The 22908-nt window shown below is 47.5% G+C and overlaps 1 protein-coding gene across 1 annotated transcript in view; it reads left to right on the top strand.

Moving 5' to 3' along the window:
• Disc1 (DISC1 scaffold protein) overlaps nucleotides 1–22908 on the top strand; it is a 177559-nt gene that overhangs the window by 122258 nt on the left and 32393 nt on the right. Inside the window, exon 11 of the mRNA XM_059263044.1 lies at nucleotides 6459–6519. Coding sequence (XP_059119027.1) covers nucleotides 6459–6519 — 61 coding nt within the window. The remainder of the gene's footprint in view (nucleotides 1–6458; nucleotides 6520–22908) is intronic.

Genomic DNA, 22908 nt, shown 5'->3' with positions numbered 1-22908 from the left:
TCCAGAGGTGACAATGGAGGCCTGGTGAGGACAGCAGAAGGTGACGGCCTGGCCCTGTGAGTTATCCAGACCCATCCCCCTCCTTCCCTGCTCGCCTCTGAGAGTCAGCCTCGTTCTCACGCTGTCTTTGAGCAGATAATGGCTGCCATCAGTCCACACTCCAAGTCTCTAGTGCTGGCCTGGGGGACTAGCATCCTCCCCTGTTGGTTCCACCACGCTGGAGCAAACTCCAGGAAGAAAGCTCGCCGGTCTCAGGCCCGGGGCGGAGGTGGCAAGCAGCCATGTGTCAGAGGTGCGGCGCATGGCTAGGTGGGGTGAGGCAGATCGGCAGCCCCGTAGGGAAGAGGTCCGTGTTCCAGGGAAAGGGCAGCTTGTTACATGGAGACTGTGTCTGGTAGGTAGGTAGTGGGCACAGCTGGAACAGTTCTGCACAGAGTAGAACAGCTGGCAGTGCTCAGAAGCTCCATCTTGCTGAGGCCTGCTGGTGTAAGAAGCCTCAGGGTTGGGCTACTTACCTGTAGAGATGGTTGGAAGGTGCCCCCCACAGCTGATGTGGGAGTACATGGGGCCTGGTTTCTCATGTTGCTGCACTTTGTCCATACAGGTGTGTGTGTGTGTGTGTGTGTGTGTGTGTGTGTGTGTGTACATGTAGAGGCCAGACGATAACCTCAGGTGTCCTTCTTTAGGAGCTGCCCACCTCATGTTTTGAGACAGAGTTTCCCCTTGGCCTGGAGCTCATAGATTAAGCCAGGCTGGCTGACCAGCAGGGACCGGGATTCACCTGTCTCGGTATCCCCAGTGCTGGGGTTACAAGTGTGTGCCACCACTTATAGGGGTTTAATGTGGATGCTGGGGATGAAACTCAGGTCTCAGCTTGTACAGTAAGCACATTATTAATGGGGCCATCCCCCTAGCCTAGGCATCCTGTCCTGTTTTCTTACCAGTATTGCTGGACACCGCCAACGACCCCCACTCCCCCCACCCCAGGGGGTTGCGGACAGAGCACCGAGCAGCATATCTATATGGCAATCCTGCTAGCAGAACAGCAGGATTTCCCTCTGTGAAGTTAAAATTCTTCCAGTGAAGTCCACTGTTGTACTTCTTGGCAGCTGGGCAGCAGCCCTGTGCATAGTAAAGCCTGGGCTTTGGTTTATCACTAAGCTGGGGTAGAATTTTTTTTTTTCATTTTCTCCTCAAAACAGCTCCCCTGGGCCTTAAATCCCTATCCTCAAAGGGATTTAGAGCAGCACTGTGAGAATTCAACAAAATAATGATGCGCAGGAAGTGTCCCGCCAACGCCCGGGGTGGGCTTGCTTTCCTTAGCCTAAGAGGATCAAATGCGGATTTGCTTTTCCACAGCAAATATTTTAAGATAGTTTTCCATTTCAAAAGAAAGGTGCAGATTGCATTCCTTGATCTGTCTGTTAAAAGGGAATGAAGAGAATTATATCTGTGTGTGCACATGGCTGCACACTCACATCATGCACATGAGCATACATGTACACATGCCAGCATATATCCGGATGCATATGTGAATATGAGCGTGTTTGCATGCTTACAAGTGTATAAGCACATATGTGTGCATGAAACATGCACCTTTATGTGTAAGCACATGAGCATGCATGCATGTGGTCACATCTGCCATGCCTGTGTGTGCACACATGCATGCCTGCATTTGTGGTTGACAGAAGAAAAGGAATCAAAGAGTGAAAATGTATATGATCAGATATATGCTGCTAGGCAAGGTCAATAAATCAGCATTCTAAGCAACTTTTGAAATACTGTAAATTAATCTCCAGGTCACAACTTCTCCATTCAAATGTACTAGGATGCAGAAAAGCAAACCCAGGAACCTGCTGCTGTCAGCAGGGATGGAGGGCAGGCAGCCGGTCTTTCCATCAAGAGAACATTTGGCTAGGATGCGCGTGGGGCTGGAGTGAGGCTGCTTATTGCTGAGAGCGTTAGCATTTCCTGACCTGTTCTGCATCCTGTGAGCATTTGGCTTTGGCTTTGTCGTTGACTCCTGTCGACATCAGGCTGTGTGCTTGAAGGGCATCAGGAGATGGCATGCAGGAAGCTGGGTGGATCTGGGAAAGTGGGACTCAACCACGTCAAGTGATACCCAATTAGCTGGCAACAAGCATGGCGGGTGGGGCTCAGGCTTTATCCTCTGTACAGCCAAAGTGCACAGCAGTTCCCTGACCTCCAGAGGCTCCTTCCCGTCCTGCTGTTCCCCCTTCCACCTCAGCCACTTCTCAGCTATGAGTATCAGATGGTCAGTATTGTCGTGAGGTGTACACTGGGCGCAAGGACATCTGGCACATCAGCCTTCCGCTGTCCCACAAGGTGGACTGAAAGCTGGGGTGTGGATGTTGATTTTTCTTCCTTCCTAGACAAGAAGGTGCCAGAGTAACATTTACCCTGCTCTACTCTAAGGATGTTTTCATACTGCTGGTCTTAATGCCGCTTATGATGTAAGGTCACTCACCTGCCCCAGAGAAACCTGCAAGAGTGAATCCGGCCTTACACCCACTTTCATGTATGGCTGTGACAGCCACGATGGGGACACAGAGCCTGTCCTGCCAGACAGACTATGTTCTCTAGTGACCCATCATCCTTGTGTGTGGGATCACGTGCTCTACCAAATAATCACAGTGCAAGCTCAGGGAAAATGACTCGGAAATTTCCAGGAAGGTAAAATGAGCTGGCATTATGTATTACTCAAGGCTGTAAATCTTACTGTACGTGCAATGACCTACACATACTCACGCACCCTCTAAGACCTCTTGCTCAGCTCAGTCCCCCCCCCCAATCTCTTTTAACTATCCCCACTTAACTAGGCCTGAGGCCTCGCCTCTGTCCCTGAGGAACCCAGAACTGCTGCCTGGAGCGGTTCTCTCTGAGGCTCGCTCTTGCCTTCATGGTCACCATATGACAGCTCCTATCACCAGCTCTGTTGGTTTGCTTTCTTTTCTTTTGTAACAATATTTTTTTATCCTGCAAACATTCCATAGATTTATGCAATGTATATGGGTCTTAGCCATCCACCTCTTACCTCTCTTCAGCTCCCTTTGGTGCCCCAATCCCCTCTTTGTCCTGGTTTCATTTTATTAATAACTCCCTGAGTCCAGTTAGCATCGCCCATATGTACATGAATATGTCCGCTGGAGCATAAGCAATCTACCAGTGGCCGCATCCCCAAAGGAGAGTGACTCTCCTTTTCCTCCTCCCTCAACAGCCTTCACTTGACAATAGCTCCTCCAGTATGGTGGGGCCTTGGAGGCCCCTTCCCTGTTCATACTGGGATTTTGTCTGGCTTGATCTTGGCCATGTCTTGGGTGGGTAACAATAGCTGCTGGGAGCGGATGTGTGCAACAGCCATGCCATATCCAGAAGTCAGCATGTCACGGCTCTCCTGCCTGTCTTACATTCTTTCTCCCCTCTCTCCTGTGGAGTTCCCTGAGCCTGTGATGGTGGGAGTGTGGTGTTGAGCACTACAGCTAAGCACTCAGAGTTATCTAGACTCTGCACTTTGACCAGTTCTGAATAGCCCGACTTTCTTGAGCCCAGGGTGATGTCGTGTCCATGGTGCCAACACAAGATCTTGTGTGGCAGCTGTGTTAGCTGGAACCCCAAAGAGAAGCCCTTTCTGTTACTACATCTTCGTTCTCCAGGACCCACATACATTAGTTTTCCTTTCTTTCTGTAAATCTTCCCATTAGAGGAAAAGAGAGGTTAATTAGCAGCCTCAAACTGATCAACCCCTGACAATGCTCAGTGATTCTGTTTGGTGATGTGTTCATTGGCTTCTGGCTCTGGAACTCTATAAGAAATATCTAGCAACCTGGGAGGGTGAAATGCTTCCAGCTTCGGGATTCTCTCTCAAGAGCCCTGTCCAGCCAGAACTGTCATATACCATTGCAGCATTGAATCTGTGGCTAAACAGGTATGAAGGGGCAGTGGAGCCCTGTGCAACCACAGACGTGACTCACTTGGCTCGGAAGAGTGAACCAAGATGAATATGGACATTAGAATATTGAGGCTGGGGAGATGGCTCATGAAGGTGCTGACTTTCTGCCTTTGAGTGTGAAATGAGATGTGTGCAGAACAGCTTTGTAGGAAGGATCCTCCCAGCTTTCAAGGCCCTGCACAATTGTGTTCCATATCATTTGCCAAGACAGAATGGCTGTGAGATCATCTCCCTCAACTTCTGGCGTTCCTGGTGCTTTTGAGTTGCTGGGTTCACACCTCATTTTTATACATGGTTTAATTTTCCAAACAAACCTGGAGGGCGGCTAGAGCCTCGGATATTTGAAATTTGTCAGGATTCCAGTTTTCCCTTTGTTTTCTCATCTTCCTTCTGAAAATTTTTACTAAATGGAAGGTGATTTTGGCTAAATTGGTGCCTGAGTGTTGATCATTGAAATCTGATAGCTTCCTTTGCAAAAATAGGCCAAATGTCACTTGTGTTATTTGGGGAGGGGGTGGCTGCATCCACATGAAAGCTTTTTCAGCTTTTAAAAATGTACTAGCATGCATGTGGTAACACACACACACACACACACACACACACACGCAGACAAACATATACATAAAAACAAATATGTTTTTAGAAAATGTTATAACAGCTGGGCATTGTGACACATGTCTTTAATCCTAGCACTAAGAAGGTGGAGGCAGGAAGATTTCTATGAATTTGAGGCCAGCCTGGTCCATAGAGCAAATTCCAGGACAGCCAGGCTTCTACATAGTGAGACCCTATATATATATATATATATATATATTAAAAAAAAAAGTCAACTATTCTTAGCTTGTTGGCTACACGAAAGTCACTGTTTGCATTGGCCCCTCTGGGTCCCTCGGTGCTAGAGCCTTGTTATAGTTAAATAGCACCGAGTATGGGGAGCTGTGGAGATGGCTCAGTTGGCAAAGTGCCTGCCGGGAAAGCATGAAGACCTGAGTTCAACCTCCAGCACCCATTTAAAAGCCTGGTGTGGTGATGCGTGCTTGTCATCCCAGCGAAGGGATGATCCCTGAGGCTGGCTGGCTGCCTGGCCAGTCAGATCAGTGAGCTCCAGGCTCGGTGAAAGACCCTGTCTCAAAGAGCGAGATGGAGAGTGACTGAGGGAGACACCCGATGTCTGCCTCTGGGCAATACATGCATACACACACACACACACACACACACACACACACACAGAGTACTAAGTACAGTGCCTTACATGAAATGGGATCTAGGAAAACACCTGTAGCACTTACCAATGTTCATGGCATTCACAAATTTACCATATTCAGTTACCAATCAGTTTCCACTTAATCTGGATTCATTAAACTAATTATTTGAAATCCATTCTAATAGCATAATCTGAGTATTGGATTCAGTTGGCAAGTGGAGAAGTACTTCATGCCTCTCCCATATCAAGAGCCCAAGGTCGGGGCTGGAGAGATGGCTCAGCAGTTAAGAGCACTGGCTGTTTTTCCAGAGGACCCGGGTTCAATTCCCAGTACCCACAACATGGCAGCTCATAATTGTCTAACTCCAGTTCCAGGGAATCTGACGCCTTTACATCCTGTTTCCTCCTCCAAAGTTCTGGGATCAAAGGCGTGAGATCCCAAGTGCTGGGATTAAAGGTGTGCGCCACCACTGCCTGGCCTCTAGTGACTAGCTCCTCACTCTGCTCTCTAGGCAAGCTTCATTTGTTAGAGCACAGACAAAATATCACCGCAGTGGGGCAGGCAGGAAAGGTGAGATGGTTGTGTCCGTAGTCATCTCGGTTAGGCTGAAGCAAAGGCAGATGGTGGCTTCAAGGCCCACCCTTGGCAACATGCTTCCGTTTACGGACATTCAATAGCGGCATGAGCATGAGGTGGCAGATCCTCATACCTTGGTGGATCAGGAAGAAGAAAGCGCAGGGTGGAACCAGAAGCAGATGCTACCTTCAGAGCTAGCCCCCAGTGACCCACTTCTGATAGCTGGTGGCGAAACATCCAACACGGTGTCCTCTGGAGGACATTTCACATCTAAACGATAATGGAGAATCTAGCATTTAGTATCTAATTTAGTTAACAAAATATTAGTTTGACAGCCCAAACTAATACTTATTATAAACATGAGTGCATACCAGTTTTCATTAATAGAGACTGTATTTTGGAAGGAAGGTGTTGTCACACACAGTGATGGGCTGACAGTGAACTACCTATAAAAGTGTTATGTCAGGGTGGCCCAGTGACATTGCCTGTGTCTGATTCTAACTGCACAGACAATTGGAGCCTCTGCATACTTCCAGCGCATGGCTCCAGGCAGCCGTTTGGATGGACTCGAGGACTTTCCAAACACAACATGCTGTTATTATTAGAGCCTTGACCACGATCCTTTGTTTTCAGCTTTTCAATGAGCGGCTGTGGTTTTCCCTCCGTTTTGGGCTACAGTGGCACTCACATTGGGTTTTGTCTTGCAGAAGCAAGTGTGAAGGCGAACACCGTGAAGTACATGGAAGTGCTGGAGGGTCGGCTGCGCAGGTAAGGAGGTGTTCGGCCCTGCAGACTCCGGGGTCGAGCTGTTTGCTTTATTGGAGTTCAGTAAGGCAAGAGACAGGGCCAGTCAATCTCTACAGTAAGTTAACAAAGAAGAGCAGGAAAACGCCCTCTGTGTCCCCAGGGGAAGGAGCAGGTGCTGTTCCAACATCTCCTAGCCCGGGCTCCCCCTTGACAAAGCAAATAGATTAGAATGTTTAAACGCATCTTGGCGAGAACACAGGGCAGTTTTCACATCTCGGAATGAGAAAAGCCTCTCTGGGATACTGAGTTGAGAATTCATGCTGCGGTTTGCTTTTCTTTTCTGTGTAAGCTCTGAAGGGGTCTTAAGGACTGTGAACCGGTTTGTGCACAGAACAATGTAGGAATGTACATTGCAGGTTCTGTTTTGAATCCCGAATCAAAACCAGCGTGAAAATTCCTGGTTGCTTTTTTTTTTTTTTTCTTTTTCTTTTTAAACCCAATTAGGAATTCAGATTGGAGAAGCATTAGCGACGCAGCAGCACGTCAAGCTGTTTCTGGTTTTCGGGGATGTCTACTTCTGGAAATAAACCCCAGCCAGCGGGATCTGGTCCTAATTAAGGGAACAAGTTCGACAATGTAGTCTGCGCTTTTCCTCCCTGGCAGCCAGTTTGGTTTTATGGAAACATCTTGCTACTATTTTGGAAATTGTTAAGTGGCTTTGGAATAGATTTGCCTTAAACCTTTGTCTGCTGGGACAGTGCAAAGGCTTCTCCCTTCTGGGGTGCAGGGCCAGGCATTCATCCCGAGGGTGTGGGCTTAGCCTCAGGTTGCAAGCCAAGTCCTTCCACCCACCAGCTGACCTTGCCACCCCTAGACCTGGAGAAAGCTGTGGCAGAGCTGGTCAGCAGACAGTAGCTGTTAGGCGTGTACATAGGTAGCTCAGGCTTGGATCTGAGGCTGACTTTCCTGGCCTGCCGTGTGCTGGGAGGGACATCCTGACACGCCTCTCTCCACCTTATTCCAGGCTACCCTCTTTTTCAGGCATGCAAACCGCATGAACATGCGACTTACAGTCATATTATGCTCTTGGACAGCACACTGTCACCCTAGAGCATGAGCACTGACAGACAGGCACCTCCCCAACCATGCCTCTGCACCTCTGACCTACCAGCCCTCAGGACGAATTAGCTGTCTTTTCCCTGTCTAAGGGTTGGCATGCACAGGCCGTGGTACACATGATAACTTGCCGGAGTCAGTTCTCTTCTTATACTATAGAGGTTCCAGATAACAAGTGAACTCAGGTCCCTGGGCTTGTTGCCAAGCGCCTTTACCTACCTCACCAGCCCATTTGTGGTGTCTTGCCACAGGCAGGAGGAAGGTCTCCGTCTTTGTGGGTAGGTGGATATCATTCAACGGGAGGCATCCATGTCGGCTCCTTGTACTGCGCTGACCTGGGTATTCTTAGGAGCAAATGTGTCCAGTTGCACCCAGGGCTCTTCCTTCTAGGTGTGGCCACCAGCCCTGCTTCCTGGTGCGGGGTCAGACCTCAAGCTGGCTTCCCTCTCCTGCACATGCTTGGTTTTGAGTCCCATCAAGTCAGCCTCCCAGGGAACCCACAGATCTACTTTCGCCTTGCCAGCGGAACCATCTTTCTCACTGAATGACCATATGACCACCCCTGCTGTGGCAGCTGCCTCCTGCCTCCAGGGTGGGGCCACCAGCCCATTCCCCATGGGATCTGGTCCATGCTCATCTAGGACTCGGCACAGAAGTACTTTTCAGTGGCATCTTCCTGCCACCTCCTGATGCCTTCTTGATATCCAGAGTCACAGCCACAGTTTGCTCTGGGAACTCTGACCTCGGCAGGCTGAGCTCCTGAGAAGGAGCCTGCATCTCATTAAGGGCCAGCATGCTGATTGCCATGTGCTGAACCTACAGTTACATTTGGTTTAAGCATCAATGGGTCAGCAGCATGAAACTTAATGAAACTTTATTACTCACTTGTTTATTTTTATTTTATGTGTATGGGTGTTTTGCTTGTGTGTATGTCTGTGCATCACATGCGTACAATGTCCACAGAGGCCAGAAGAGGGCATTGTATTCCCTGGGACTGGAGTTAAGGTTGGTTGGGAGCTGCCATATGGGTGCTGGGAATTGAACCCGGGTCCTCTGGAAGAACATCCAGTGCTCTTAACCACTGAGCCATCTCTCCAGCCCTGGAAACTATACTCTTAGTTGTTAAGATTAAAATTCAACACATCCCAGGAAAGTATAAGGTCCAAACCCATTTGCCTTGGCATCATGTCTCTGTGACTCACAGTGGACTGTTGAAGAACAAAGCCAAGCCTCTGTAAGAAGCCTTACCCACTTACCGTTCCCTTCAGGCCGCTTCAGAGGTGACAGTAAAGTGGGATGTGTTGATTTAGCGCCTTTCCCCTCAGGGCTGTGTTCTGCTTTAATTCCTGTCTTCTCAATTATCACATATTCTCTGTTAGCTTTCCGACGGAGTCAAAGGAAGTATTTTTAAAAATCCTGACTTTTGCCTGCCGTTTGTTGAGACGGTCTCTTTCTGTAGCCTGGATTTGCCTTGAACTCAGGATCCTCTCACTTGAGGCTCCCAAGGGCTGAGATTAAAGGTGTTCACCCCAGCTCCTCCTGGCTCGGGGTTTTACTTTGGGGCCAGAGAGGCAGCTCAGTTGGTAAAGTACTTGCTTTGAAACCAGAGGACTTGTGTTTGATCCCCAGACTCCAGGTGGACTGAACAAACCAGCTATGGTGATGTGCACTTGGAATTTTAGCACTAGGGAGATAGAGACAGGTGAATCCCTGGGGGTCTCTGGCCAGCCATCTTGGACTAATTGATGAGTTCCAGGCCAGTGAGAGATGCCCCCCACTTCTCTCTCTCTCCCCCTACTCTCAAAAACAGATGAGTAATACCAAAGGATTGACACAGAAGTCTCTCTCTCTGTCTCTCTCTCTCTCTGTCTCTGTCTTTCTCTCCCTTTTTCCATCCCTACTTCCCTCTATCCCTCTCTTTTTTTTTTTTTTGAGACAGGATTTCTCTGTGTAGCTTTGTGCCTTTCCTGGAACTCACTCTGTAGCCCAGGCTGGCCTCAAGCTCACAGAGATCCGCCTGCCTCTGCCTCCCGAGTGCTGGGGTTAAAGGCGTGTGCCACCACCGCCCGGCTCCTCTTTTTCTTTTGTAGATGAAGTACATTTATTATAACAATCTCATATCTTGTGTCTGTAACCACCGTGGAGGAGAAATCCTTATTGTCCAATGAAAAGCTGCTCCCTCTGATTGACAGGGGCCAATTTTTACCTGCCCCTACCCCAGGATGTGTACACTGACTTTCTGTACACCTTTGGAGTTCATTGTGTGTGTGGTCAGGATGTGTACACTGACTTTCTGTACACCTTTGGAGTCCATTGTGTGCATGGTTGGGGGAACATTCTTCCCCTTTCTAGACTGTCTCGGCCTCTCTCTTCTGTTTTCCTGGGGTTGGATCTGAAGCCTTTGCTGCAAAGCATCAACGCATGTTAGCAGCTGCTGGTTTATTCTGTGCCCTTGCACACTGCTTCATCTCTCAAGTGTTTGCTTGAGGGTGAGTCAGACTTTCAGAATCAAAGCAGAAATGACACTGGCTTCTTCTCTGGCTGTGAGGGCGCTCAGAAACCCCTGTGCGTGCCTCTGGCTCATGGTGGGAACACTTGGGAACTCAGGTGTCTTATCTGAAATTTATTTTGAAATTGAGAGCTTGATAACTTTTTCTAAAGGAGATATGGTTGTGTTTGTTATTGTTGTTGTTGTTGTTTTGGTTTTTTTAAAAAACCTAATGTTTACCTACTAATTATCAGGAAATTTCTACACGAATACCCTCACAGGCAATGGTAGCCAGGTAGGTTACTCAGGTTACAAATCCCAGGAGGGTTCAGTAGAGGTGATCAGGGCCAGAGAAAGCCATGGAGTGTCTACCAGGGCTCTTGGACACATTCTCAGCCTGTTCACACCAACATTCTGCCTTCAGGCTGATAGCCCCCAGTGCTGGAAGTCAGCCAAATGGGAGCCATGGGCCTGCATCCAACAGTGTCCTGAGCCTCACGTGGTACTCAGAGAGGCCTGGTTGTATCCCACAAAGCTCCCAGAATCTGTCACTCATTGCCACAAGCCAATTACCTGCTCTCTGCAGGTAACTGAAACAGTTGTGGCCAGAGGAGCAGGGAGAAGGTTCTAAAATTTCTGTCTCATACTTCCATTTTACTGGTTGAGATTTTTTTTTTTTTTTTTTTTTTTTTTTTTTTCAAGACAGGGTTTCTCTGTGTAGCTTTTGTGCCTTTCCTGGAACTCACTTGGTAGCCCAGGCTGGCCTCGAACTCACAGAGATCCGCCTGGCTCTGCCTCCCGAGTGCTGGGATTAAAGGCGTGCGCCACCACCGCCCGGCACTGGTTGAGATTTTATATCTATTAGTATTACATATATATATGGCCATACATGCATACCACATATGAAATAAATCCTGGAGGGCATGTTCAAATGATTTGACTTCGTGGACACATGATAAAAAATGAGAGACATGTGGAAGAGAATGTTGCTTACTTTCTAAGCAAGGGAACTTCCCATTCCTGCTTTGTCCTCACATCAAGGAAGGAAGAACAGGAGTTGGTCTTGGGATTTTGAACTCCAGGTGGTCATTTCTTGGTGCCTCCTGGTGAGAATGAAGGAGCCAGTCCATGTGTGCCATTCATCCCAGCATGCAGCTGCCAGCAGGTTCCAGCTGTTCTGGCTGATCCCACTGTCTACCTCCTAACAGGAGTTGGGCATAGTGGTGTGAAGTCCTCTGAGGTCCCTCAGATGGGTTCTTTATTCCAAGCCACACCAGATCCTTGGCACCTGAAAGAATCCATTTCGACCCGCATTGAGTTTATCCCTAGCACTATGGATGGAAATGAGTATAAGCCTAGAAATTGAGAAATACAAAGCTGGCTGCCCCAGGAGCCTGTCACCCCACACAAAGGAGAGGAATGCAGGTGTGTGGATTGGATGCCTCAACAGCCTCAGATAGAGGGAGGTTCAGTTTTCTTTCCTGTTCTGTATGTACCTTCACCTCTAGCCAGAACTCTTGGTTCAGCGCTGACTCTGTTGAACAGGTGCAGAGCCTAGGGTACAGAGGCAGAAAGAGGCAGCGCTCTTGGTTTCTAAGTTCGTCTTTCCTGCGAGGTACTGTTGACCCTCTGTCACGTGGCCCTGGGTGATTTTGCCTCCTCTGACTGTCCTATCACCGGTCCACCTCTCCCTTACCTCAGATCATGCTCCCCTGAGACATGACCTGTCCTGTCTGTCCTCTTACCTTCTCATGACCTGTTTGCCTCTGAGTTGTGACTCTCCTGCCTCAGCTTCCCAAGTGCTAGGATTACAGAATTATACCCTGCCTGCCTTTAAATTATATAATTTCTAGTAAACTTTCAAATCTAGAGCAGAGAGTTGGTGGCACAATCCTTTAATCCCAGCACTCGGGAAGCAGAGGCAGGTAGATCTCTGTGAGTTCAAGAGCAGCCTGGTCTACATAGTAAATTCCAGGCCAGCCAGGGCTACGCAGTGAGACCCAAAACAGAGCAACAACCCTGGCTTTGCATGCCTGCACTACTTTGTCTTTTGCTGAAGGACTTTGCTATCTCTATAGAATCTAGCAGTGAACTTCCTTTCCCAGGGAAACAACTCTTGCCCTGAAGTGTTCCCTTAAGGTGGAGCTGGCTCTGCCTGCAGAACCTTCAGGACAATTCGAAAAGAGAACTCTGGCCACAAGAAGCTCAGCTCTCCTGTTAGAGTGACTCAGAAGCCTCTAGTCCCTAGGCCCAAATGAAACACCTGTATCAGGTGACAGAGTCTACCCCATCTTCTCAGTACTGTTAACTAAAAAAGCACCAGGCACAGGAATTATCCCGAGGGTCTCATTTCTCAGAAAACCTTCAAGAATGGCTAGACTGTGTCTGCTTCCATCCTTGAAATGGTGACTGCAGTGTGTACCCTCAAATCCGGGGTTAGGCTAGAGGTGTCATTCAGGGAAGGACAAGGGAGCCTTATGGACCATCTGTCCTGGTTGCTGTGGAGAGCAGGGTAGAGGGTATATGGGTTCAGGAATAAGATTGTCTAGATTTGAATGTGATCACTTCTGAGCGGTGGCTGTTCACTAGACAATAAATCTCTTCAAGCCTCCTTTTTCTATCATAAAAACGAGACAATTACAGAAGAAGATAAAGGATGCTTCTCATATACAATAATGACTGAATAAATGAGAGCTATTATTCATCAGTAGCGGTCTAACACCACAAAAATGATGGAATGAAAAAATCTACTTTGAGAAATGGGGCGATGGCTCAGCCAGTGAAATACTTGATGATGTATAAGCACACTGGCCTGAATTCAATCTCCAGAACCCACATTTTAAGAAGTCAGATGTGGTAGCACACACTTTAATCCCAGCACTGGGGAGGTAGAAACGTGAGGCTTTATGGTGCTCACTGGCCTCACCTTCTTTTCAAGTTTCAAGTCAATGAGAGACCCTGTCTTAGAAAAGACGGTGGTTGGCACCCAAAGCTGTCCTTTGGCCTCTCCATGTACACATAAGCACACACACACACACACACACACACACACACACACACACACACACACACAAGAACACTCACACAATGCCACATGGCAATCAATCCTTATTTTCTAAAAGTAAGAGAGTCTTCCTGGTGAGCCTCAAGGTCATGGCTAGTTCTCAACCTCCATTATCTAAACAGTCTGCTCTTCCTGTTGCCTGCCCTTTGGCCAGATGCCGATAGCTCCTGCAGAGGGCGGAAGGGAAAGACATGTGGTAAGTGAGTCCTTGTCAGTGACTCTGATGGAGACTGAGAGCCTGCAATGGTTCCCATACGTAGCGTCGGCTGGCTGAGGTCCTGGAGACCTGCTGCTTTCACAGTCACACCTGGCAGTGGAGTTTGTGAGATGGAGAGCCCTGAGCTTGCATATCCCAGGCCCAGGAATCAGCTGTTTGTGTCTCCTGGGCGCTGTGTCTCTGCATAGTGACCCTTTGTGGGCCTCCGAGAGCATCTGGGGTTCTGGCAGCTCCCCATTCCACCTCTCCTTTGATAGTTCCCCAAGACAGTGGGAATGTCATGCAGAGTAGAGGGTGGATAAAGAAACAGAGACCTGAAGTAACCCTGGGCATCATGCCAGGAGGACGACTGGGTGACATGGTGTCAGCACTGAGTCTATGTGAGGAAGGGTTGAGCACTGTTATTGTTTTCCTTGTCCTTGATAATTGTAACAGTTAAGTAGACAGGAGGCTGTTTTTAGAGCTAGCCGGTGTTGCGTGGCTTTTCCTGCGGTCAGGTGAACAAATGTTCATTCACCCCAGATAGGGCCCCAGGAACAGATCAAGGAAACAATTCCATCCAAGTCCAGCTTGGTGGAGCAATGAGTTCATTGGGCTTACTAACAGGAGCCTGAGTGGGTGTTACAAGGACGTGGCTGCTTTGGGGCAACACATCAACAGTGTCTCCCACAGCAATTGCTAACCCTCAGACATTCCTAGGAAGGGGTCACTCCAGGGAGAGCATGGGAATGGGCTGATCTCATAAGGGTCTTGTGGAGTTCAGCATAGTTGCTCTGATTCAAGGTGGCAAAGCCATGTCACACAAGAGGACACTTCCAAAACCATTTGACATTTTACCCTTCACATTCCAGGGCGACTGTCACATGTTTAAAGACATGTTCCTGGGTGTAGTGGTGCATCCTGTAATCCTAGCACTTGGAAGGTGAAGGCTGGAGGATTAGGGGTTCAAACTCAGCCTTAGTTACATAGTGAGCATAGTGAGTTTGAGGCTAGCCTGGGCTACATGAGGCCCTTTCTCAAGGAAAAACACATAACAAAAAAGACAATTATTAACAGGGAGTATCTAATCTCAGATGAGTTTTAACACACTCAAGGCAAAAGTCCAGCTGTGTCTTTTTGATGTGTTTGACCAGGAATTGAGAAATCTTAAAGAGAAGTTAAACTTGAGTCAATATATTAATGACAGAGATCCAATTTGTCTTTAATTAAAGGAGAGGACTTTTTTAATGTTCTTATTTGTTAATGATTTATTTATTTTTATTTTATGTGCACAGGTGTTTTGCCTGCACATGTCTGTGTGAGGGTGTTGAATCACTTGGAGCTGGGTTACAGACAGTCATGAGCTGCCATATGGGTGCTGGGAATTGAACCTGGGTCTTCCGGAAGAGCAGCCAGTGCTCTTAACCTCTGAGCCATCTCTCCAGCCCTTTTTAATGACTCAAGGAAGCATTGATATTGCATGACAGTTTAATATGATAATGTGACATGAACCTGTGATTCAGACACGTGGGTTCTAAAATCCCTGCTGCTGGGGGAGGTTCTCAGACACCCACTCTAGAGCAGTGATTCTCAACCTTCCTAATGCTGTGACCCTTTAATAACAGTTCTTCAATTGTGGTGATCCCCAACCATAAAATTATTTTTGTTGCTACTTCATAACTATAATTTTGCTATGGCTATGAACTGTAATGTAGATATCTGATATGCAGGATATCTGATATGTGACCGCTGTGAAAGGGTCATTTGACCCTAAAGGGGTCACAACCCACAGGTTGAGAACCACTGCTCTAGAGGGTAGGCATTTCCAAGGCTGTCAGTGACCCTTCACCTGTGAGCCTGTGCCAGGGCCATGGCGAGCGCAGGGTTGACACAGCATGGCGCACAGGGGTCTGTGAGTCAGTCTGCTCCCGCTTCCTCCTGCCTGCCCCTGCTGCCCGGTGTCATGCGGCTGCTGATAGAGCATCAGTGATGAGGGATGAGTCCCAGATTCCAAGATACCAGGCTCTGTGTCATTACAGCTTGACCTCACACCAGGGTGGGGCTCTAGATCCCTCATCGTGGCCAACTCAGATGGAAACTAGTGTCCCTCTGCTGCTGCTGCCGCCGCCGCCGCCGCCACCGCCGCCGCCGCCGCCACAAAGATGACATTTCTGGATCCAAGACAGTTTTATGTGATTTTATTATGTGCTAAGCCCCAAAGGAGAGCAGCACTCCAGTCTCATTCATCACGAAACTCAGTTCTGTCCTGTGTATGAGGTGATAGGCGTGTGTCAGCACACCTGGCTTTCTCTGTGGGTGCTGGGGATTTGAACTCAGGTCCTCATACTTGTGCAGCAAGCGCTTCACCCACCCAGCTGTTTCTCCAACCCCTCGGCTGTTGCCCAGTGAGATGCACCCACTCCAGTAGAAGCACTCACCACTGAGCCAGATGACCTGAATCTGACCCTTGGGACCCACTTGGTAGGAGAAAACTGGATTCTTCAAGTTGTCTTCTTAACCTCCACATGTAAACCACACACACACACACACACACACACACACACACACACACACACACGTAATTAAAAATTTTAAGTCTCCCGTAGAGATCATGTCATTATTTCCCGGACAAAGCCTAAGGTGAGACTCACAGAGATGCGACAGCGACACAGAGCTCTCAGTCCGAGTCATTCCCTTTATTATTCTGTGAATTCCACAGTAAGCAATGCTGCGTCTCCTCAGGGGCTTGCAGTGGCTGCATTCCGCAGGCGCAGGCTGATAGGATGCTCCAGACACTCAAGCCTGTCTTAATTGACTCTTTTGTGTATTTCTTGATTCATGGCTCTCAGCGGAACTGCTCTTGATGATGGTGTTTGTCAGTGCTGGAATTTCAGGATGGAAGTGGCCCCAGAGGCTGCTGGTGGCACAGGTGTGCTCATTTGTGTGACTCACTGGAGTGTGAAGAAGAGATCCATTTTGAAGGGTGTCCCCCGCCCTCCTGCTTGTCAGGTCTCCCCTGGAGTTTGCCTGACTCTGTCATCTCTAAGTGACTACTGTGGATCCTTTCAATAAGGGGAAGGGTCTAGTCAAGTTTAAGCGAACAGTCTAGGAATGAACATGGTACCGTCTTGGTTTCCCAGGGTGTCAGCATCCAGGAGGGGCCAATCATTTGACATTGTGACATAGCATTTTTATCTACAAAACTGACTGTTGAGGACCCTGCCAAAAGAGTGTATCATAATCTTCTTGTGTTTTAAGTCAGTTTACAATGTGTTGGGCCATACTCACAGGAATCCTTGGCCACATGTGGCATGCAGGCTGCAGGTTGGCTACACCTGGTGGACATTTATTCAGAAGCCTGTACCTGGTTGTCATCTGAAGCTCCTTTAGTCTGTCTAAGGACTCCCTTCTGACAGCCAGTGGACCGATGTCCAGATAACCTAGTCCCAAGACAGATGATGCTCATTTCCGGTGGGGTACAAGGAGTGTCCCACAGATCTTGACTTCTTACATCGCTTATGTCACTGGCTTTTTTGGCTTTTGTTCCACTGATCCCTCACAATATTGAGCACAGTCAGGTGATCCCCTTACTGTTGTTAACTTGACTGTGTTTGGTGGATGCCTCCCTCCCCACTGGACCACACAATCAAATGTGGGAGCAGGCTGCTTTTCATGGGAGTGTAGAGAGACTGGACGAGTGCAGTGATAAGACTATCAAGAATCTTTCCAGTTTGATGGACTCTGGGGTCCTTCAGTCTGCTAAACCCAGGGAAGGACAAACTTCAGAACTGTCTCTAAAGCATGGAGAGGTAGCCCCGAGGAGCTTGATAAAATCTTCATTGTCTCAGGTTGGAGAGGAGAAGAGAACAGAGCATGGGTCCAGTGCTGTGCTCTGTGGCATTGGATATGGTTTAACCTTGCACAGAGGCTGCGATGCCACCACAGGCAAAAGGACAGTGGGACACCTGGCTTCACCTAAGGAGCTTGAGATCTCATGGCTGAGATGCAGAGAAAGCCCAGTGTCCTCTGATGGGGTGGAGAGGTTGATGGTGGTTCATGCGCCCTCCAGATGAAGTATTGTGTGCTCAACACCAATGGAAAACACACTGAGATGTAAATATTTGCTTGAAGAATGTCTTTCTGACACTTCAAGGTACGTTTCCTGCCTCTGAGAAGCTAGTCACTAGCCCCATCAGTCCCGCATTAGAATCTGAGGAAAACGATCCCCACAGCAAGAGACCCGTCGTTTGGTACATCCAGCGGAGATAATGTGACCAGCATGCAGTGGCACTGAATACTGATAAGGATGTGACAGGCCACGCTTAGACTTGATGTCACATTCAGATGGTAGCTGAGAGATGAAAAGCAAACAGAAATTAATCCCCCTCCAGGAATCTCATACACATTCACTTAGTGCTTGCCTGCCGCTCAGCGGTCTGTCTCCTGTTCTCCCCATTAATAACTATAATCAAATATCCATGATCGGTTTCCACCAACCGGGTAATTGCTTTTGCTTCCTCATTTTCTGGGATGGGCGATGTGTTCGCAAGATGGGGCAGTTGTGTAACTGTTCTGTCCATGTGAACTCCGGAAGTCAGCCGTGCCCTGCAGCTGTGGATGTCAGCCCACTTGCTCTCTGTGGAGTGAAGGAAGGAAGTAATTTTATTGTGCTATTTTTAGACTTCAATTTAGATTTCAGCCGCTATGATACTGTGTGCCTGGATAGATAGAGATGTCTGCACACAATTCCTTGCTACAGTTCTGAGTCTGCCCGGGGCTCCAGCAGGTCCCAGATTTCTTCTCAGCCTGCGGCCTCAGCAGTGCCCTGTCACACTGGCCTCTTGTGCAGCAGAGACCTACTGGGTCGTAGGGTGATGGTGCAGAATGCATCTGCAGCGACTGGCAATCTCTGACGCTTCCATTTGCCTGAGAAGGTTCAATCCACTCGTTCCTGTGCATGCGTAATGGGCACCCCACAATTCTGTGTAAATAGACTCAGTTCGTGGCCATCTTTGCATTTTGAGGCAATTTTCTAGAGGTGGTAGATGAAAATTGCAACAAGAGAGTTGGTTTCCTTCCTCACAAACCAGAAGGGTGTAGGCACTGGGGTGCCTTTGCCTCAACTGTGGTAGAAGACTTTGAACACAGCAGAACTCCTATTTTTTCAGCATTAGTAATGAACTTGTCAGGAACACCAAGGGTCTTTGAGGGTGTGCCAGATGTACCCATCTGAGCCTGTTTGGTGTCCTAGGTATTGTGTTGGCACATGGGCTAATTCAGATCTTTTTGCATTTGAACCTTGTAGATTTGGGGACATAGTGCCTATTGATCTACAACGTATTCATCGCTGTCACAGTGTGTACCGTGGATCACCAACACTGACAGCACACAAGATTTTCCAAGCGACTTAGCAAAGTGATCTGTGTGTATATTGATCCCTTCCACTTCTTCCCCCTTTCTTCTACTGCCTTCCTCTTTTTCTCTCCTTCTTCCTCCTCTTCTCCCTCACCCACTTCCTCTTTCTCCTACTTCTTCTCCTTCAAATTACAAACGCTTTTAATAATCTGCGATGGTCTGAATATCCATGTCCTGGTTCAATTAAAATACTGATCCTTAATCCCCAGTGCAGTGGCCACCAGGGTATGGCCCTCTTCAATGATGATTAACAGTAGCATCCTTATGAAAGTGGTCCTTGCTTCTCCCACCATGTGAGGGATGCAGCTAGACGGTGCCATCATGAAGAGTTGTTTTCTCACCAGACACCAGATTTTCTGGTACCTTGATCTTATATATATGTTTAAACTTCAGTATCTACATACATATATTCACATATATCTAGACATGTCAATTTTGTCCTCTTGAGTTGCTTAGAAAGGTTTCTGCCACTTTAACATTGTACAAATAATTTGGAATTTGTGTTTGGTTCTTGAGCAGCTGAGAAGCCAACTAGAATGGCCTATTCCATGTTTACTCTGAGACTTTAATTTTTAATGTAGCCATTCCGCAATAGTTACTTAGCAGGAAGGCATCCCTCTGTTAACCTTTATTAGGACAGATATTTTTCCAGCTTCCCTGGGTGTTTGTTGGGTTCATTAGGTCATTCCTGAGCACCTATGGTGAGTGACATCTTGCCAGTCTATATGTTTCCTGGGATTTAAAAAGGGAGCATGAAATATTCAGGAGCCTCTTTAAATATGAAGAGGAAGGCATATGTCTGACCAATGGAATCAAATGGAATGTGGCTATATTAAGAGTTCTGCCAGATGCCATATGGTTCAGAGGAAGACAGCATTATTGAGTGAGGTTTGGGAAGATATGGGTGATGTGAATTCTGATATTGGCCTTGAAGAACTGTTAGATTTTAAAATAATAATAACAACAGCAACAATAATGATAATAATAATAATAGTAGTAGTAGTAGTAGTAGTACAAAGAGTAGATTCCATGGCCTGTATGTGAAGGTCAGGACAGATTTTAAGAGTCACCTCTGTCCTTTCACTGTGAGTTCCAGGGATCAAACTCAGGTCATCCAGCTGACACTGGCAAGTTTTATTTTACCTGCTGACCAGTTATGGTTGGAATTTAATGAGAGACAATCTGAGGGAGTAAAAGGCACAAGAAATAGCCATCTGTCATTAGAAACCATGCACCTTTCCTGGAGGAGTGGAAGGGCCATTCTGAGGGCATCTGAGGAACACCCAGGAAGCTGTATAGAAGAGTCCAGAGCAAGCAGAAACTCCCTTACTGACTTGTCCAGTGGATTGTGTCCTGGGTGATCCTAGAGCCTGCCAAGTTGACAAGCGTCATTGCTTCTCACAAGCTGGTGGAATGGGAGTTCCTGAAGGCGTTGGTGCATATCCTAAACCAGAATACTTAATACTGTCTCCTTGGAACTGTCTATCCAACTACTTCTGTGATGTTTCCTTTTCCACCTCACAGTGGTAAAACAAGACAAGCAAAAACCTGAAAACCTGTTGCCCTAGTTAGCTTTAGATGTCCACTGCTTTTGCTCAGTGTTTGATCACAACAACAGAAAGGGAACTAGCACACCTGTTTCTGTGAGTTGTTGATAATCCACATTTTGGAAGTGCTTATGCAATCATGGCTGGCTGGCTTTACTATAATAAGAAAGGGAAGCTAGTTATGCTTATGTGTGATTTCTGAGACACCCAGACTCCTTCACCTGCACAATAGAGCTCTGCTCCAACACAACCACTTCATTTTGCTCACAATTGGTGAGTCATGAATATGGGAATGTCTTAGTAAGACAGGACACCCACCCTGCAAGGGGGTGCCTTCTGATCACATGCCAACACCCGCCCCCAAGGGGGTGCCTTCAGATCACACGCCAACACCCGCCCCCAAGGGGGTGCCTTCAGATCACACGCCAACACCCGCCCCCGAAGGGGGTGCCTTCAGATCACACGCCAACAGTAGCCATCAGCTGAAGTTCCAGGGCCATTGCCTGTGGTCTGTCCAGCCTGGTGACTCCAGCATGGACAGCTGTCTTGCAGGGCAAGAGTCCCAGAAGTGCTAAGTGGATGCCACATGGCCTTCCTCTCTTGGTGGTTCTGAGCCTTGTTCCCATCAAGCGGACATGTGCTCAGTGGACAAGGTTAGCCCAGATCCCAGAGAGAGAATACACACTAGATGTCCAGTTGTAGGAATGGCAGAGTTCAAAGTATGTTTTGAAACCTCTACGATGTAGTCTAATTACAACACTGTGAGGTTGTTTGGGGACTAAATGACAGAATGACATAATATACCTATAGAACCATCCAGTGACTGTGGATATGGAGCTTAGTCTAGACTGTCAATTTGGTTGGATCTGAGAAGTGACTAAGAGATTACAATACACCTCTGGGTGCATCTGTGAGGGTGTTTCTAGAGAGGATAAGAGCCACCTTAAATATAAGCAGCGCCATTCCATAGGCTGGGTACATGCTGGAAATCTCAGCGCTGGAGAGGCAGAGAAGGGCAGATCCCTGGGACTTGCCAGCCAGTTGTCATAGCTGCATCGGCAAACTCCAGGTTCAGTGAGAGACCCTCAAAAAACAAGGTGACTAGTGAGTGAGGAAGGCACTGGAGGTTGACCTCTGACCTCTACATATGTGTATACATACACACAAAATAAAATAAGGTTAAGTTTCTTCCTCAAAAAGTAAATAACAAGGAGCTAGAGAGATGGCTCAGTGGTTAAGAGCACTGAATATTTTTCCAGAGGACCCAAGTTCAATTCCCAGCACCTACTAGGCAGCTCATAACTGTAACTCTAGTCCAGGGGATTAGATGTCTTTTTGTAGCCTTTGCTGACACCAGGCACACACATGGTTCACCAATATATGTGCAGACAAAATACCCATACACATAAAATAAATTTAATTTTTTTAATTAGTAAAAAATAAATTAAAGTATAAAACTTGAACATTTATAATTGTGGCCTTTTCTCTCTGTTGGAGATTAAGTTGCCCAGGGAATAGAAAGAAGGCAAACATATGCTTCAATAGCTTCCATTGAGAGTTTATAACCATCACCTTCTCCTCTCTGGGTTGATGTTTTCCTCCATTGTGAGTCTATAAAAATGACCCGATGATTTTCAAAGTTTCCAGAGAACAAGACAAAAGGCTCTGTTCCTTTAAATGAGAGTAAATCAGGAGAGATGGGTTGGTGATAAGAGCTGAGATTACAGACATCTGTGTTAGAACTCAGGGTCCCTCTGGCAGTGGTGGCACATGCCTTTAATCCCAGCACTCAGGAGGCAGAGGCAGGCAGATCTCTGTGAGTTCAAAGCCAGCCTGGGCTACAGCCTGAGTTCCAAGAAAGGCACCAAAGCTACACAGAGAAACCCTGTCTCGAAAAGCCAAAAACCAAAAAAAAAAAAAAAAAAAAGAACTCAGTGTAGCTGGAGTTTTCTCTTTGGATCCCACCAAGCCCTGGCAGTCCAACAGCCCACTTATAAAATAAACACACAAACGCTTATATTATTTACAAACTGTATGGCCGTGGCAGGCTTCTTGCTAACTGTTCTTATGTCTTAAATTAACCCATTTCTATAAACTATACCTTGCCACGTAGCTCGTGGCTTACCGGCATCTTCACATGATGCTTGTCATGGCGGCAGCTGGTAGTGTCTCCCTCACTCAGCCTTCCACTTCCCAGAATTCTTCTCTCTCCTTGTCCTGCCTATACTTCCTGCCTGGTCACTGGCCAATCAGTGTTTTATTTATACAGAACGATATCCACAGCAACTCAGGGTCCCCAGCTGGTTGTTTTTGTTTGAGACAACATCTCACTCTAGCCCAGGGTAGTCCAGAAATCACTACATAGTCAAGGCTGGCACTGAACTCACTATAATCCTTCTGCCTCAACCTCACAAGCACTGGGGTTATACCCATGAGCCATGAGTCACTATGTCCAGGATGTTTCTACTTCTTTAGTAGAGAGGCAGGCTATATCCACTGAGCTCTGCATGCCATCACCATCCTCAACAAAGCATGACCACACTCAGTCCTCCAAGGAGTCAGACGTGGTTGTGGTTGATGGATC

This window comes from Peromyscus eremicus, chromosome 5 (assembly GCF_949786415.1).
Source record: "Peromyscus eremicus chromosome 5, PerEre_H2_v1, whole genome shotgun sequence".
NCBI classification, from domain to species: domain Eukaryota; kingdom Metazoa; phylum Chordata; class Mammalia; order Rodentia; family Cricetidae; genus Peromyscus; species Peromyscus eremicus.
The sequence above is the reverse complement of the archived record's forward strand: the minus strand, read 5'-3'. Positions and strand labels throughout refer to the sequence as shown.